At 39.7% G+C, this 12,142-nt stretch overlaps 2 protein-coding genes across 3 annotated transcripts in view; one reads left to right on the top strand and one right to left on the bottom strand.

The window, feature by feature from the left end:
* The window catches only part of pdp2 (putative pyruvate dehydrogenase phosphatase isoenzyme 2), a 3,585-nt gene extending 1,865 nt beyond the window's left edge, over positions 1–1,720 (bottom strand). Inside the window, exons 1-5 of one of the 2 annotated variants that reach the window (XM_035665338.1) lie at positions 1,621–1,720; positions 1,096–1,221; positions 796–1,011; positions 574–693; positions 178–464 (exon numbers count right to left, since the gene is read on the bottom strand). In XM_035665338.1, coding sequence (XP_035521231.1) covers positions 178–464; positions 574–693; positions 796–1,011; positions 1,096–1,176 — 704 coding nt within the window. In that variant the 5' untranslated portion in view covers positions 1,177–1,221; positions 1,621–1,720. Of the gene's footprint in view, positions 1–177; positions 465–573; positions 694–795; positions 1,012–1,095; positions 1,222–1,395; positions 1,579–1,620 lie in introns of those variants that run through there. The other variant, XM_035665339.1, reaches the window with a different exon arrangement.
* Positions 1,721–1,945: 225 nt separating this feature from the next.
* Positions 1,946–11,450, top strand: terb1 (telomere repeat binding bouquet formation protein 1). The gene is made up of 19 exons (XM_035664250.1): positions 1,946–2,474; positions 2,595–2,705; positions 2,850–2,981; positions 3,472–3,603; positions 3,753–3,813; positions 3,961–4,079; positions 4,203–4,331; positions 4,448–4,600; positions 4,697–4,828; positions 4,976–5,101; positions 5,621–5,763; positions 5,840–6,225; positions 6,323–6,393; positions 6,511–6,588; positions 7,067–7,285; positions 8,369–8,449; positions 8,697–8,765; positions 8,854–8,907; positions 11,232–11,450. The coding sequence occupies exons 1-19, from the start codon at positions 2,402–2,404 to the stop codon at positions 11,243–11,245; spliced, it is 2,283 nt and encodes a 760-aa protein (XP_035520143.1). The 5' UTR covers positions 1,946–2,401; the 3' UTR covers positions 11,246–11,450.
* The last annotated feature ends 692 nt before the right edge of the window (positions 11,451–12,142 follow it).

Here is a 12,142-nt window from a genome sequence, read left to right on the forward strand (position 1 = left end):
TTTGCACATTCTACTGGTGTTAAGAATAAAGCTGATTTTTGAGTAAACTAAATCTTCTCCTATCGCTTCATTAAAGAACACGCGAGGATAAGGGTTTAAAGAGATCCCCTTTCCTCAACAATATGTAGATATCTACGTACATGAACATATATGCTTTCATAACACACTCTTTCATACCTCATGCCTTCGTCATGTTCGTCGCTGTCCAGTAACTCTTGCCAGAAGACTCTGAGGTGCTCAATGTAGAGTGAGGCAGATTCACGATAGTTAAAGTCTGCGTGGTGTTTGTGCCACTGCAAGATGGGAGGAACAGGTCTGCCATGCTCCATGCATCTCTCAAGCTCCTCCAGGCTCTGCCTTGACATCATTGCAACTGCAACGTAGTACAGCAGCCGCTCACTGACAGCCTGCGCACACGCCCAGCCGCCGTGGCCGTCAAACACTCCAAACAGCATGCCCTTTGACTGCAGAAGAGATGGAGAAAGTTCCATTAGATTTTACAAGAAGGGGGAGGAAAAGTAGGGAGACGGATGTACAGAAAGAGGGGAGAAGAAGAGGGGAGAAGAGGCATACCTGTAAGCAGGTGGCTGCACTGCGACGGTCCTCATTAGGTGTGTTGGAAGCCAGCTGGTTGCTCTCAAACTTTCTCACAGCACTCAGACCCCTGCCATCAAACTCTGGCACACTCACAGTCTGAGACACACACATGTTGATACAGGGTTACTCATAACTGCAAAGGTATTCTACATGTCATAATTATATCTAAACAACATGCTTCCAGAACAGAGACATTACCTGCTCGTTAGATCGCAGAATACTGTTGATTTGGACCTGGTTGAGCTGGAAGTCTAGATCCTGTCGGGTGGAAAGGTGGCGCTTACTTTGAGACCTGTTTCCTGACTCCTCACCACTGGAGCTCAACTTGTCTGATCTGGAGGTACCCCATGATGAGATGTGACGATGGTGGAATAGTCCAGGGTGAGGAGAGGGAACTGCTGCAAGGTTGCCAAACTGTATGAACAAGAAAAAGCAAATATTAGAACATCATACCCCATAAATAAATGTTTTAAAAATGCAAGCAATCAGGATACAAACCTGCAATGGGACAATGGAGTGAAATTTAAACGTGTAGCTTGAAACTCTTTGAAGGACGCTGGCCCACACACGTCGAGACATCTCTAATGCAACGCTGCTGGCAGGAGGTTGCAGCACTTAATCCCCCTGTGATACGTCAAGTGGGAAAGGGAATTAATAAGGTTATGGTGATATCAACACACCTGCCAATGAAGGAGCTCATATAAACAGCCGGAAAGCTAGATACGATAGAATTAGCCACCTTCAAATTAACGCCATAATCAACATGCTATAAGCCAATAACAAGCAGCATAACGTTACCTCTCCGTAGGACATTTCAGTGGCGTTAACAGGTGCAAGCTGGCTATAAAACATTGACTTGACAACTTATAAAACGTAGTTAGCGTGCTAGCTGGCTAGCTCCGCTCACGTTTAACGTACAGGATTAGCGACACTAAGCTGTGCACGAGCTGAAAGCGTCTCCGCAGCGATCGCTTTAAATTAATATTAAATACAAAACAAATAAACACTTAATTAAATACGTACAAACTTAGCAAAGTTAGGAATGAATCGATGTCGATTTGTCATCAACTCCATACATGACGGCGATGTGCCATGACGTCTGACGTTGCCATGAGACGCTGTGTTGTAGTTCTTCTTGCGAGAAGGAAAAGTCTGAGAAAGATTGTAGGAACGATCTCAATAGACGATCTTTGTGTGAGACACTTATATAACGTTACTGTCAATGATCTAACACAAAGATCGTCTCTTTACTGTCTTTGGTTAGACACCGTGAGCTCGATCAGTGGCCCAATACTTTTTTTTTTATATATAATTAAATTAGATTGTACGTTTTGAGGCCATATTTTGTTTTCGAATTAGTTTTATTATTTCTCAATATAATATTTTTATATAAGAAGTTTGTTTACTGAAGAATATTATTCAATAGCAGTTCGGGAATAAGCCTCCCTTCCCTCCTACAACTAAAATTATATAGCTTAAGCTACATGACACATCATTTTTTTCCCCTACTGTTTTGCCACTTTAATGTACCCAAACGTTTGTTCAGTGAGATATGGGATTATCTAGGTACTCTTGAGGCAAAAGTGTAGTAATTAGTAGAAAAACTTTACTTTTTTTCTAACTTTGACGAAGTTAACTTGAATATTTAAGTTTGGTTGCTAACTAATGTTCACTCTAGCTAAGTTAGCTAACAACGTTAAGTTCTGAAAATAGCATTTTTATATGTTGGCACAAAATAACGCCAGGTGGGTCAGAAGTGGGGAGGAATTAATGCTATTCTTGTAATTTAAATTAATTACCAATTATGGCTTTTAAACCACAGAGTCATTTAAAGAGTGAAATGGATAAAAGACTGGTTTGCAGCAACGACCGTAATAGTAAGTGACATTGTTTTATTCTGTTTATGTAACATTTAATGTAGCTAATGTAACGTTATGCATTTAGAAATGTTGTTTTATGTCTGGTTAAATGTCTAAATGTAATCCTTCTGCTTTCAGCCATAAAGACAGATCTCAGTTTTCTGCTCGAGTGTCTGAAGTTTCAGATGAAATGTCCTGATTTGCAGAAACAAGCTCTCCTCACCATCCTCTCAATCTGTGAAAAAAGAGGTAATAGTAACCCCTCAATGACAGAAACATACTATGTCCTTACACAATATCCGTCTCCTACAGCTCTATCAGTCTAACCATTTAAGTCACCTTGACATGAAACCTTTCCACTGTCTGATTCACTTTAAATGTGTGTTATTTCAGAGGACACTGTGGACATGCTGAGGGAAATGGGAGGTGTGGCATTTGTGTATAACCTCTCCAAATCCAGTATCGTTCATTCAGGCGTTAAGGAGACTGCACTCTTTACACTTGGCACGCTGGCAGAAGCCAATGGTAGGCATGTGTGGTGTGTGAATCCCAGTTCAGGGCTGCATCTTGGCAAAGGATGCGGTCCAGAAAGTTGTGTCCTTTGCAGCAGTTAATGTGGACGTCTTCCAAAAACCGTGGATGCATTTAGGTGGTCCTTGTCAACTTGTAAAGTTTCTAGGTTCCCGCCAGTAGCAGCTGACAAAGTGGTAAACATATGTGATAAACCTGGGTGGTAGAACAAATTATAGGTAAGTGGCAAACACTACTACGATAATGTTAATCTCTACATTTTTCTGTAGATTGAGGCAATCTGAAAACTGCAAAGGACACAAATGTGGGCATTTGAGCCTGTGGTGTGTTTTATATTACCACTACCAGTGTGCAACAAGCCTGTGTACATATGTGAATAATATCACTCCACTGGTGTAATGTGAGTGTTTTCCCCTGCAAGTCCGTTCTAGGTAATGTTAAGCTTTAATATTCATAATACATTACTTATCTTTCCCTCTGGTAGTGTATTGCAAGAACTCTCTCAGCCGAAAGGAGACATTTGCAGAGGTTGCTGGTTGGTTGATGAAAGAAGACATCCCACTGACACATAAGAGAGTGTCTGTCTATTTGCTGTCCGTGTTGGTTGCCAACAACAGTAAGATCAAGGCTCTTCCACTGACATAATGAGTTAATGTTACAGGATCAGTTTTTCCATTTCTGAGCTGTTCTGTCAATTGTCTACAAGCTCAAAGCCATTTCATATATGCAGACCTTTGTAGCCCTGGTGTCTGTGTGCCATTGCAGAATCAGGACAGACTTTAGCCCAAACCACTGGCTGCCTGGATATTCTCCTGCACCTCTTCAGGTACTTTGCAATTCTAAGCACTCTGTAATCTCATGTAGACAGTCAGTCACCCTAAGGTTAAATAAGTATGCCAGAAATTTGATTTAAAAACCCTACTCACGTAAGCGCATACATATACAGTGAGTGTAATAGTATTTATTTTTGCAGGACCGCTTTCCCCCTCTCAACAGAGCCTACTTTTATAGCAGCTAATGCTACTCAAACCTACCAACTTTGGGCATCTGTGTCTAGTGCTCTCTGTGGATGTGTCAACAACCCACAGAATGGTAATGTCACCTGTGTACTCGGTCTTGTACTAAGCAGTTAAAACATTCATGCTCTTGCCGTCCAGGCGACTAGTAAGAGCAAAAAATGTTTCCGCTCAATTGTGCATTTCTTGTGTCTTCCAGAGGAGGGTCAGCGTGTTTGTGTGGCAGCCTTTCCCATAATAAAAATCTGGCTTCAGCAGATTGCTTTGCCGCACACTGAGATTTTTCAGCCCATATGTTCCTTCATAGCAATGACAGTTGCCAACAACTGTAAGTGAAAGAGACAGAATGGCTTGTGCTGACTTGTTTTATGTTTATGGAAAAAACATCTAAATTGACACTAAAAACAAAAATATTTAATGTCAATCATACATTTGTTTTCGCAGCCTGTGTCCAGGAGAGTTTTTCTGCCTCAGGTTGTCTGGATACCCTCACTCTTGCACTGGTTCGACTGGCTTCTGCAGCAGATACAAGCTTGTTGTCTTGCCAGCTTTCTGTCACTCTATCCAAGACCTTGTCGGCTTGCATCACAGATAACTGTGCGTAGCACTCTCACACACATATACACACACCTCTAACAGTTCACTTGAACAACCAAAGTGTCTCCTTCTCCATTCACGTTGTATTCTTCGTAGCTTTTCTGGCTTCAGGTCTGGCTCAGTATGGCGTGGTTTTCCACCTCTTCTTCCTGCTGGCTAGCCCACACCTGGACCCTGAGGACAGGCTCTCTGTTTTACTCACCCTGGGCCACTGTACTGAGGCCTCTGGTAAGACTGCACAGTAGCATGCTGTTTGGGTCTAATGTTTTCTGGTAGTGTTGGACTGATTCCAAGGTGTCACCCACTGCTTCAGCAGTCTTCCTTTTCCTCATAGTACAACTTGTGTATTTACAGTGTGTTTCTTTCTGTCTGTAGAGGAGCATCAGTCCCAGTTGGTGCAGTGTGGAGGCCTGCCTCTTATCATAACTCTACTCACTGAGGATACAAATGGGGAGGTTAGGAAGGCTGCTACATTCATATTGCAGTCCTGCAAACCGGCCAGTAAGTTAAAGCAGTCTTGTTTATATCGTAATGTAACTATTATTACAGTAATTGTAGTTTTATCATCTAAGATGGACTCTTTTAAAGACCTTAAGCATAATGTCATCTTTCTAGGTTCAGAGTCTCTCTGTGGCATTGATTCAGCAAGTAATGCCAAAAACAGTACATTTTCTACCTACATTTACTAATGGATAAGTGTAAATTTAACTTTTGACACATTCAATAATTTAAATGAGCTTTCTGGCTCTTGCATATTAAATACAAATGACAGATACTGTGAAGACCCAAAAGTTCACTCCTTCTATAACTCATTATGTGTGTAATATGTTGGTTATAGCAATTTTAGCATTCCCATCACTTAACTCTTAGGTACTTAAATTAGTTGATTAGATTCCTTCCCTTTCTCCGAGAATGAAAGTGAACTCAAATGAACAAAGAGAATGAAGTGATTGAATAATACGTGAGCTGGATGTAGAATATGGAGCTCCCATAACGATTTGTTTGTCTTTGTCTGTGAAGTCATGTCCTTGGGAGTGCCTGGTCTGATATCGAGGCAGGGGGAAGATGAAAGCGTGGAGCCCCTTAAAAACATGGAAGGCTTCAAGAGCTCAGCAAGAGAGTTGCTGCGGAGGATTGACCTGCTAGAGAAGAGACAGGCAAAGGTCAGATGTACATTCACACACATATAATCAGCATGGTGCACAGTGACTCACGATATATGCTTATACTCATCTTTAGGAGGCTATGGATGAGCAGGAAGACACAGACCCATCAGCTTCAACTGAAGGGCTAGGCCAACGAGCTCTACCTCCCACCTTACCTCTGCCTCTGCAGCAGAAGGCGAGCATTACAACCATCCCCACAGCATATAGACAAACCAGCACTCTTCAGCACGTAGAAGCAGGGGGTGACAACAACATTAAACTTAAAACGGTCAGAAACATGATCGTGAATGAGAATGACGGCGAACTGAAGAACAAGAGCTTCAGCGTAAGTATCCGGGAAGAGAAGGCTAAAACGAGCGGAGGGGATGTGTGGTGCTCAGTGTGCAAGCGTACTGGATCCCTGATGTCTTCCCATCTGCAGGCACTAGAGAGAGGCAGAGAGCCTCATACAGCAGACAAGTGAGTAAAGTTCCTCAGTGTTGAATACTTGATTAAAAAAACAAAGGAAATCACAGCTTTTATAATTGCTTTTCCTTCTGTTTTTTTTTTTGTTTAGTCAGTTGTTTAAGCACCCAGCACCAGTGAGGCACAGTGTACCAATAGAAATTAAATATACTGATGAAGAAGGTAAGAGTCAAAGCTTTGTGCCTTTAACACACTGTTATAAAAAATTATTATTTACCTTTATTTTTTTCAGTGTATTTTCTAACATGTTTTTTCAAGTAATGTTGTTTTTATTTTAAGAGCTGCAGGATCGTGAGATGAGTAAGGTGTGGAAAATCCCAGTGGAGGAACACTCACTCTCTAATATCCGGTGTGCAGGTAGGAGAACATGACGCTGCCCCTCAGTGAATGCTTCCTCTCATATATTTTAACCAACAGAAATGTGACCTTTTTTAAACGTTTTCTGAACATGAAGACTAAACCAGATTTCTTTGCTGTAGAGTTCTTGTAAACGTAGTCTGTGGTGGGTTGTTTGGGTCCAGAGAATCTGGGTTAATTCTTTTACCCTTCAAACTTTTTTTCCAAAGTCAGCTGAGTAATACATTTTTAGAGTAATAACAAAGTAGGTCCAGACATATAAAGTTTTGTGCCAGTGCAATGTGTTATTCTAAGCACATTTTGTTTTTCTCTTTGTCCTCTACAAGTCCAAGTGTACTTAGGAAGCCTGGGACTATATAACAAGGGCACTCAAATAATCTTTATTGTATTTATTTGTATTTATTTATCCTTTAAGGGATCTTTCAGTTGGATTAATCAACAGTTAATTCCTTGCATCCTTGTTCTTTCTCTCCTTTAGCTTGTGTGTTACCTTTTGAGGAGGTGACCAGTCGCACCTTTGCGTCCCTCCAAAGCTCCTGCCACCACAGCTGTGACATGCACAAGGTTCTCCAGGAGGCCACAGAGCGGTTCAGGACTCGCCACTGCAACCTCCTGTTGAGGAGAGTGGAGCAGACAGAACCTGACCCAGAGAAAGATTCAGCAGCAGCGCCACAGAGAAGCTGGAAAAACTGGAGCGGTAAGAGGCTTCAACATTTGAGAAGCACAATAAATCTATCTTATTGAAAAGTAGTTCCAGTCTCTCAATGTGATTGGTCAAAGAGTACATTCCAGCCACAGCAATAGTTCCTGTAAAGCACAGTTCATTTTCCAGACCTGTGGAGTGTTTCCTAAAGTTGGTCAAAGTGTTGTAAGGCTTTGAAAAATCTCCTTTTGGTTTACTGCAGAAGTTTTTTCTCTTATTATAAGATTATTATTACAGAATATTAGCTCAATGAATTTATCATTCAAAACAATCATCAAATCACCAAATAAGAACGGCTAACCAACCAAGTCAAATCAGTACAAAAGAAAAGGAACACATCTACCATGAGGCAAACTCACCACTGTGTTGAATGAGGTGTTACCTGACTTTTTTTTTTTCATGTTTGAACATTCACTTTGCAATGGCCTAGGTTTGAAAGGTGTTATATGTCCGACAGCCAGTTCACAAAGTGGAACAAATTAAGCACTTTGTATTAAATCGACAGACATTTTCTATTTTTAGCAAATATGAGTGGGTGACTTTTGTCTCTGCAGTTTTCTTTACATTTTATGAGCTCTCAAGTTCTAACATTTTGTTCCCTTACTCACTATATATCGTGGTAAGCCTAGCTTTGGCAGACCTGCAACTGCAACATGTGCTAAATAGGAGTGCATTTGGCAGGAAAATAAATTAGATATTAAAACATAGGTGTGGGCTACATTTCATACTTTGCCCCTGATATATGTTATACAGTAGGTGCACTGAATTATGCTCATTTTGTTTAACTCGTTCTTTCATTGCTTGACAGCATTGCTGTGAAAGGTTATATTTGTAAACTATGTGTATTAACTCAGTCAAGACAATGTGAAAAACTACCATGAATACATGAGATCCTGTCTGGAGTTGATTAAAGATGGCAGAACCTTTCAGACAGTAAACATGCCTCATGGCGAGTTTCTGTTTTTATGATACAATCTATTTTCTTGCCTATTACTTCAAAACTGTTAACCTTAATATCCTCAGTACTACTACTCATAACTACTGCTATAAAATGTCTGATTTACACTCCTGAAAAAGATGTCAGCCTGATTCCAATACATAAAGGAGCAGAGAAAGGAAAGAGCTCCCTGCTAGAAGACCACCGGAAGAAGCACTATGGTAAGAATTATTCAGCAAGTGTATTTTTATATAGCTCTTCGACACACCGATGTCTTATCTCTAGGGAATGAGGCTGATCTGAATTAATAATACATTATAAAACAAAACTCATTAAACGCTAAAGAAATAATTTGAATATTTGCCAGCTGTTGCCTGATATTATTAGATGTACAGTAGGCAAGTGAGCTGACATACATACAATATTCTAGTGTGTAATTTGGGTTTCTCCTTCTTCCACCTATCATAGATATCACTTTGACTCCACTGCACAAAGGAGCTAAGAAGGACATTACTTTTAGGACTTTTAACAAGACAGGTATATATATATATGACATTATCTCAGCAACATAACATTTATTGTCGTCCTTTGTATTTGCTGAATTCAACTGCATTGATCTCGTCAGGCCGCCTTCTAGGTCCAGGCTTGACTCCCCTGAAAAGGTCTCATCTTGCTCAAGGTAAATATGTGATATCAGATATGGGTATTTACAGTAGATTACTTTAAGTGTGTGTGAATGTTATGATTGAGAGCCTGTGGTGGGAGCTGTCCTCTGCAGTGTGCTCTTGGCAGCAGACAATCCAAAGAGCAGAAGGAATGTTGAACTGCAGCCAGTGTTCTCACAGTACAGGCCAGAGCTGTTTCAGAGCAACACAGCTGTATTAAGCTGTTTCACACTCTGTATAACACCATGTGTGTGTGTGTGTGTGAGCAACAGAGAGAAAGACGGATTGAAAGGGTGTGTTCTGATGCTTTTGTGTTATGCCAGTGACATGGTAGTGAGAGGAGAGGCCTTATAGTCTGTCCCACATTGTGATTTGGCTTGTTCTGTATTCTGTACTGGCACTACATTCACTATACTGTGTATTATAAGTATATGTTTATATATTTTGGGGTTATATTTGCAATCCATCTCATCTTTTCCTCCTGCTTTCCAATTTTGTCAGTTCACAAGCCCTCAGTCAGACTTGAGTGTCAGACAAGTGTTGCAACATGGAAGCAGAAGCACTGTTGTGGATTACAGTCTTTCTGTGCTGTCAGGATGAGATTTACTGTATCTTTCTACCTCTTAGCCAAATGAATTTTCCAGTGCTCCCTTTGTGTCGGTCCACACTTTGAATAGTTTTTTTTTCTTCCACTACACAGTCCACACTTTCATTCTTTCTCTGTCTTCATTTTCTCCCCTTTGTTCTTATCTTGCCTACGCCTTCCTTCATCAGCCATGCTTCTCATCCTGTATTGATGTTTGCACGGCAGCTTTTCGCTCTAATGAGGATTGTAAATTGTATTTCTGTATCTAAGATACACACACACACACACACACACACACACACACACATACACACACACGCAAACAGTTTGGTGTTTCAAATACAGAGAGAAGAGAAGGGAATAATAGTAGATGTGGTGCTCTTGATAATGAGCTAAAGACTAGCACAGATCAGTGTTCCACTGTAAGAGTTTGAAAGGCTATTTTCTGTCAAAAATCTATGTATTTATATTTATATGGCCTGCCAGGTTTTCTAACAGCTTTTTAATGCCATTATTATATACTTATTTAAACAATATCTGAGGAATAAAAGAAGGAAATGTACAGTGAAAAGTAGGGGTGGGTTTTGAGTCTCAGTTCCCATTTAGAAGTGTCAGTCTGACCAATTCCTGAGTTATTTAGCTCTGACACAACTTCCTCATATCATGCCTGCATTGTTAATCCACAGCACAAAGGCGAAACTATTTGAACGTATGTCCATATTTTATCAATCCAGAAAACAATTGTAGACAATACATCCCCTTCGATTACAGGGATGGTTAACTTTGGACACATACTGTAGTTTATTGCTGCACTGTCTCCTAAAGCTAGTGCAAGTGCAATACCGAAGGTCAAACTGTACTATTAAAACAGCGCTTAAGGACTATAATGGTTGTTGTTTTATTTATTTGTTAATTACAGATTTTAGCCGATTAACTACAAAATGAATGTAGTTTACTGTAAGTAATTACGACTGATTTCCTCTGCTTTTGTTGGCAGGCAAATGTTTCCCTTAATTTCAGTGCAATATGAAAATCAGCTAAAATAATCAATTTTGCTTGAGATGCACAGTGAACAATTGGCTGCATTTATTTATTGATCCAGAATTGTGTATTACAGGTTGTTAGTCTGCAGCAGAGTCTTAAACCAAATGTCTGAGCATCCTTGAACACACCAGCAGAATAACTTTCAAAACAATCCTTGCAACTATAGTGCAGTGATAATGTAACTTGACACAAATGAGATAACACAACATCAAACAAGTTGATTTTTACAGCATAATCAAATAAGTTGCAACCAGTCTGCATGATGGGAAATCGATTTAAAACTGTGAGATATGCTTTGGAGAATGGCTGGCAGTAATTCACGCAATGTGTTGTTAATTGGATAAAACATCAATACGGTCTATGAACATTAGTCATTATTGACGGCCATATTTAGGACATGATTTTTAATAGAAAAAACTAACTGAAAGAAATATGTTTTGCAAGCACATTTTCTTCTATTTAATCTATTTTAGATGTAATAAGCAGATCATTTAGTAGTCAGGCCGCGTGTCAGTGGAGAAGGCATTAACAGTTCAAAAGCAGTCAGATGAACTACACATAAGAGTCACAGGTATTGTACTAAATGCTGTCAAATGCACATCCATACAAATGTGATGTGTCCCGTAATCCACACTCTCCTGTCCATCTGACAGACTGTTTAATATTTACTCACACGTTTGTCTCTTCTGCCTTTCTTATTATTCTTAGAGAAGATAGAGTAAAGACTTCAGCTGTGAGGAGATGCGCTACCTACCGGAGTGAAGAAGTACAGTTTCTCCTGGACCTTTTATCTTCTGGTTATATCTCTTCCAACCTGGATGCACTAATGTTGGCCTGGCCAAGAAATACACACAGCTAATGGCAACAAGAGAAAATTTCCTTTTAAGAAATTTGATATTTTCCGTCCTAACAGCCAAACTGCCTTCAGATTAACAGAAGTTTGACTACTGTTTCTTTTCCTTCAAACCTTCCCTCTCTTCAGTTCAAAACACAAAGAGGCATTTACTTCATACATTTATAATATATTCTACTGTGTGTGTGTTTACTTCAGATATTCTTAATATATTGTACTGTATTTATATTAATTTGTAGCACTTTGGTGGATATTGTTCATTGTTTCTTGTTATTAAAACAGATGTTTGAGATTCTTACATTTCTGTCAGCGTCTTCTCTGTCAAAGACATTTTCAGATTTGATTATTGCAAACAGGATTTCATAAATATTTTTAAATTAGAATGTAGCTGCAGTCTATTTACTGTATGTTTTAAGTGTCACTTGAGACTTATCAGGTTAAGGATGAATTGTGCCAGTAAATTAGCTGTATGACCTTTGAGGTACATTTTAAAGTTGTTTTGTTCTAGCACCACCTATTAATGAATCACCACCACTGTGTTGTCACATGTACGTCCGCCAAATTTGATTGCGACAGCACACTGTGTCTATCACATGTGGCAGTATAAAGGCCTATCCCTAAACACTATGGCAAGAATTTCCACCAATGACATGACATGACATGTAAAAAGTAATATCCATTTCAGCATGTATGGTCCAGAACGCTTTTTTAAAAATGACTGTCATTTCCAAGTTTGGTACATTTGGGTTTTTATTTCTGATGAACA

This window comes from Morone saxatilis, unplaced genomic scaffold (assembly GCF_004916995.1).
Source record: "Morone saxatilis isolate NCDOM2014 unplaced genomic scaffold, NCSU_SB_2.0 Contig2, whole genome shotgun sequence".
Taxonomy (NCBI): domain Eukaryota; kingdom Metazoa; phylum Chordata; class Actinopteri; family Moronidae; genus Morone; species Morone saxatilis.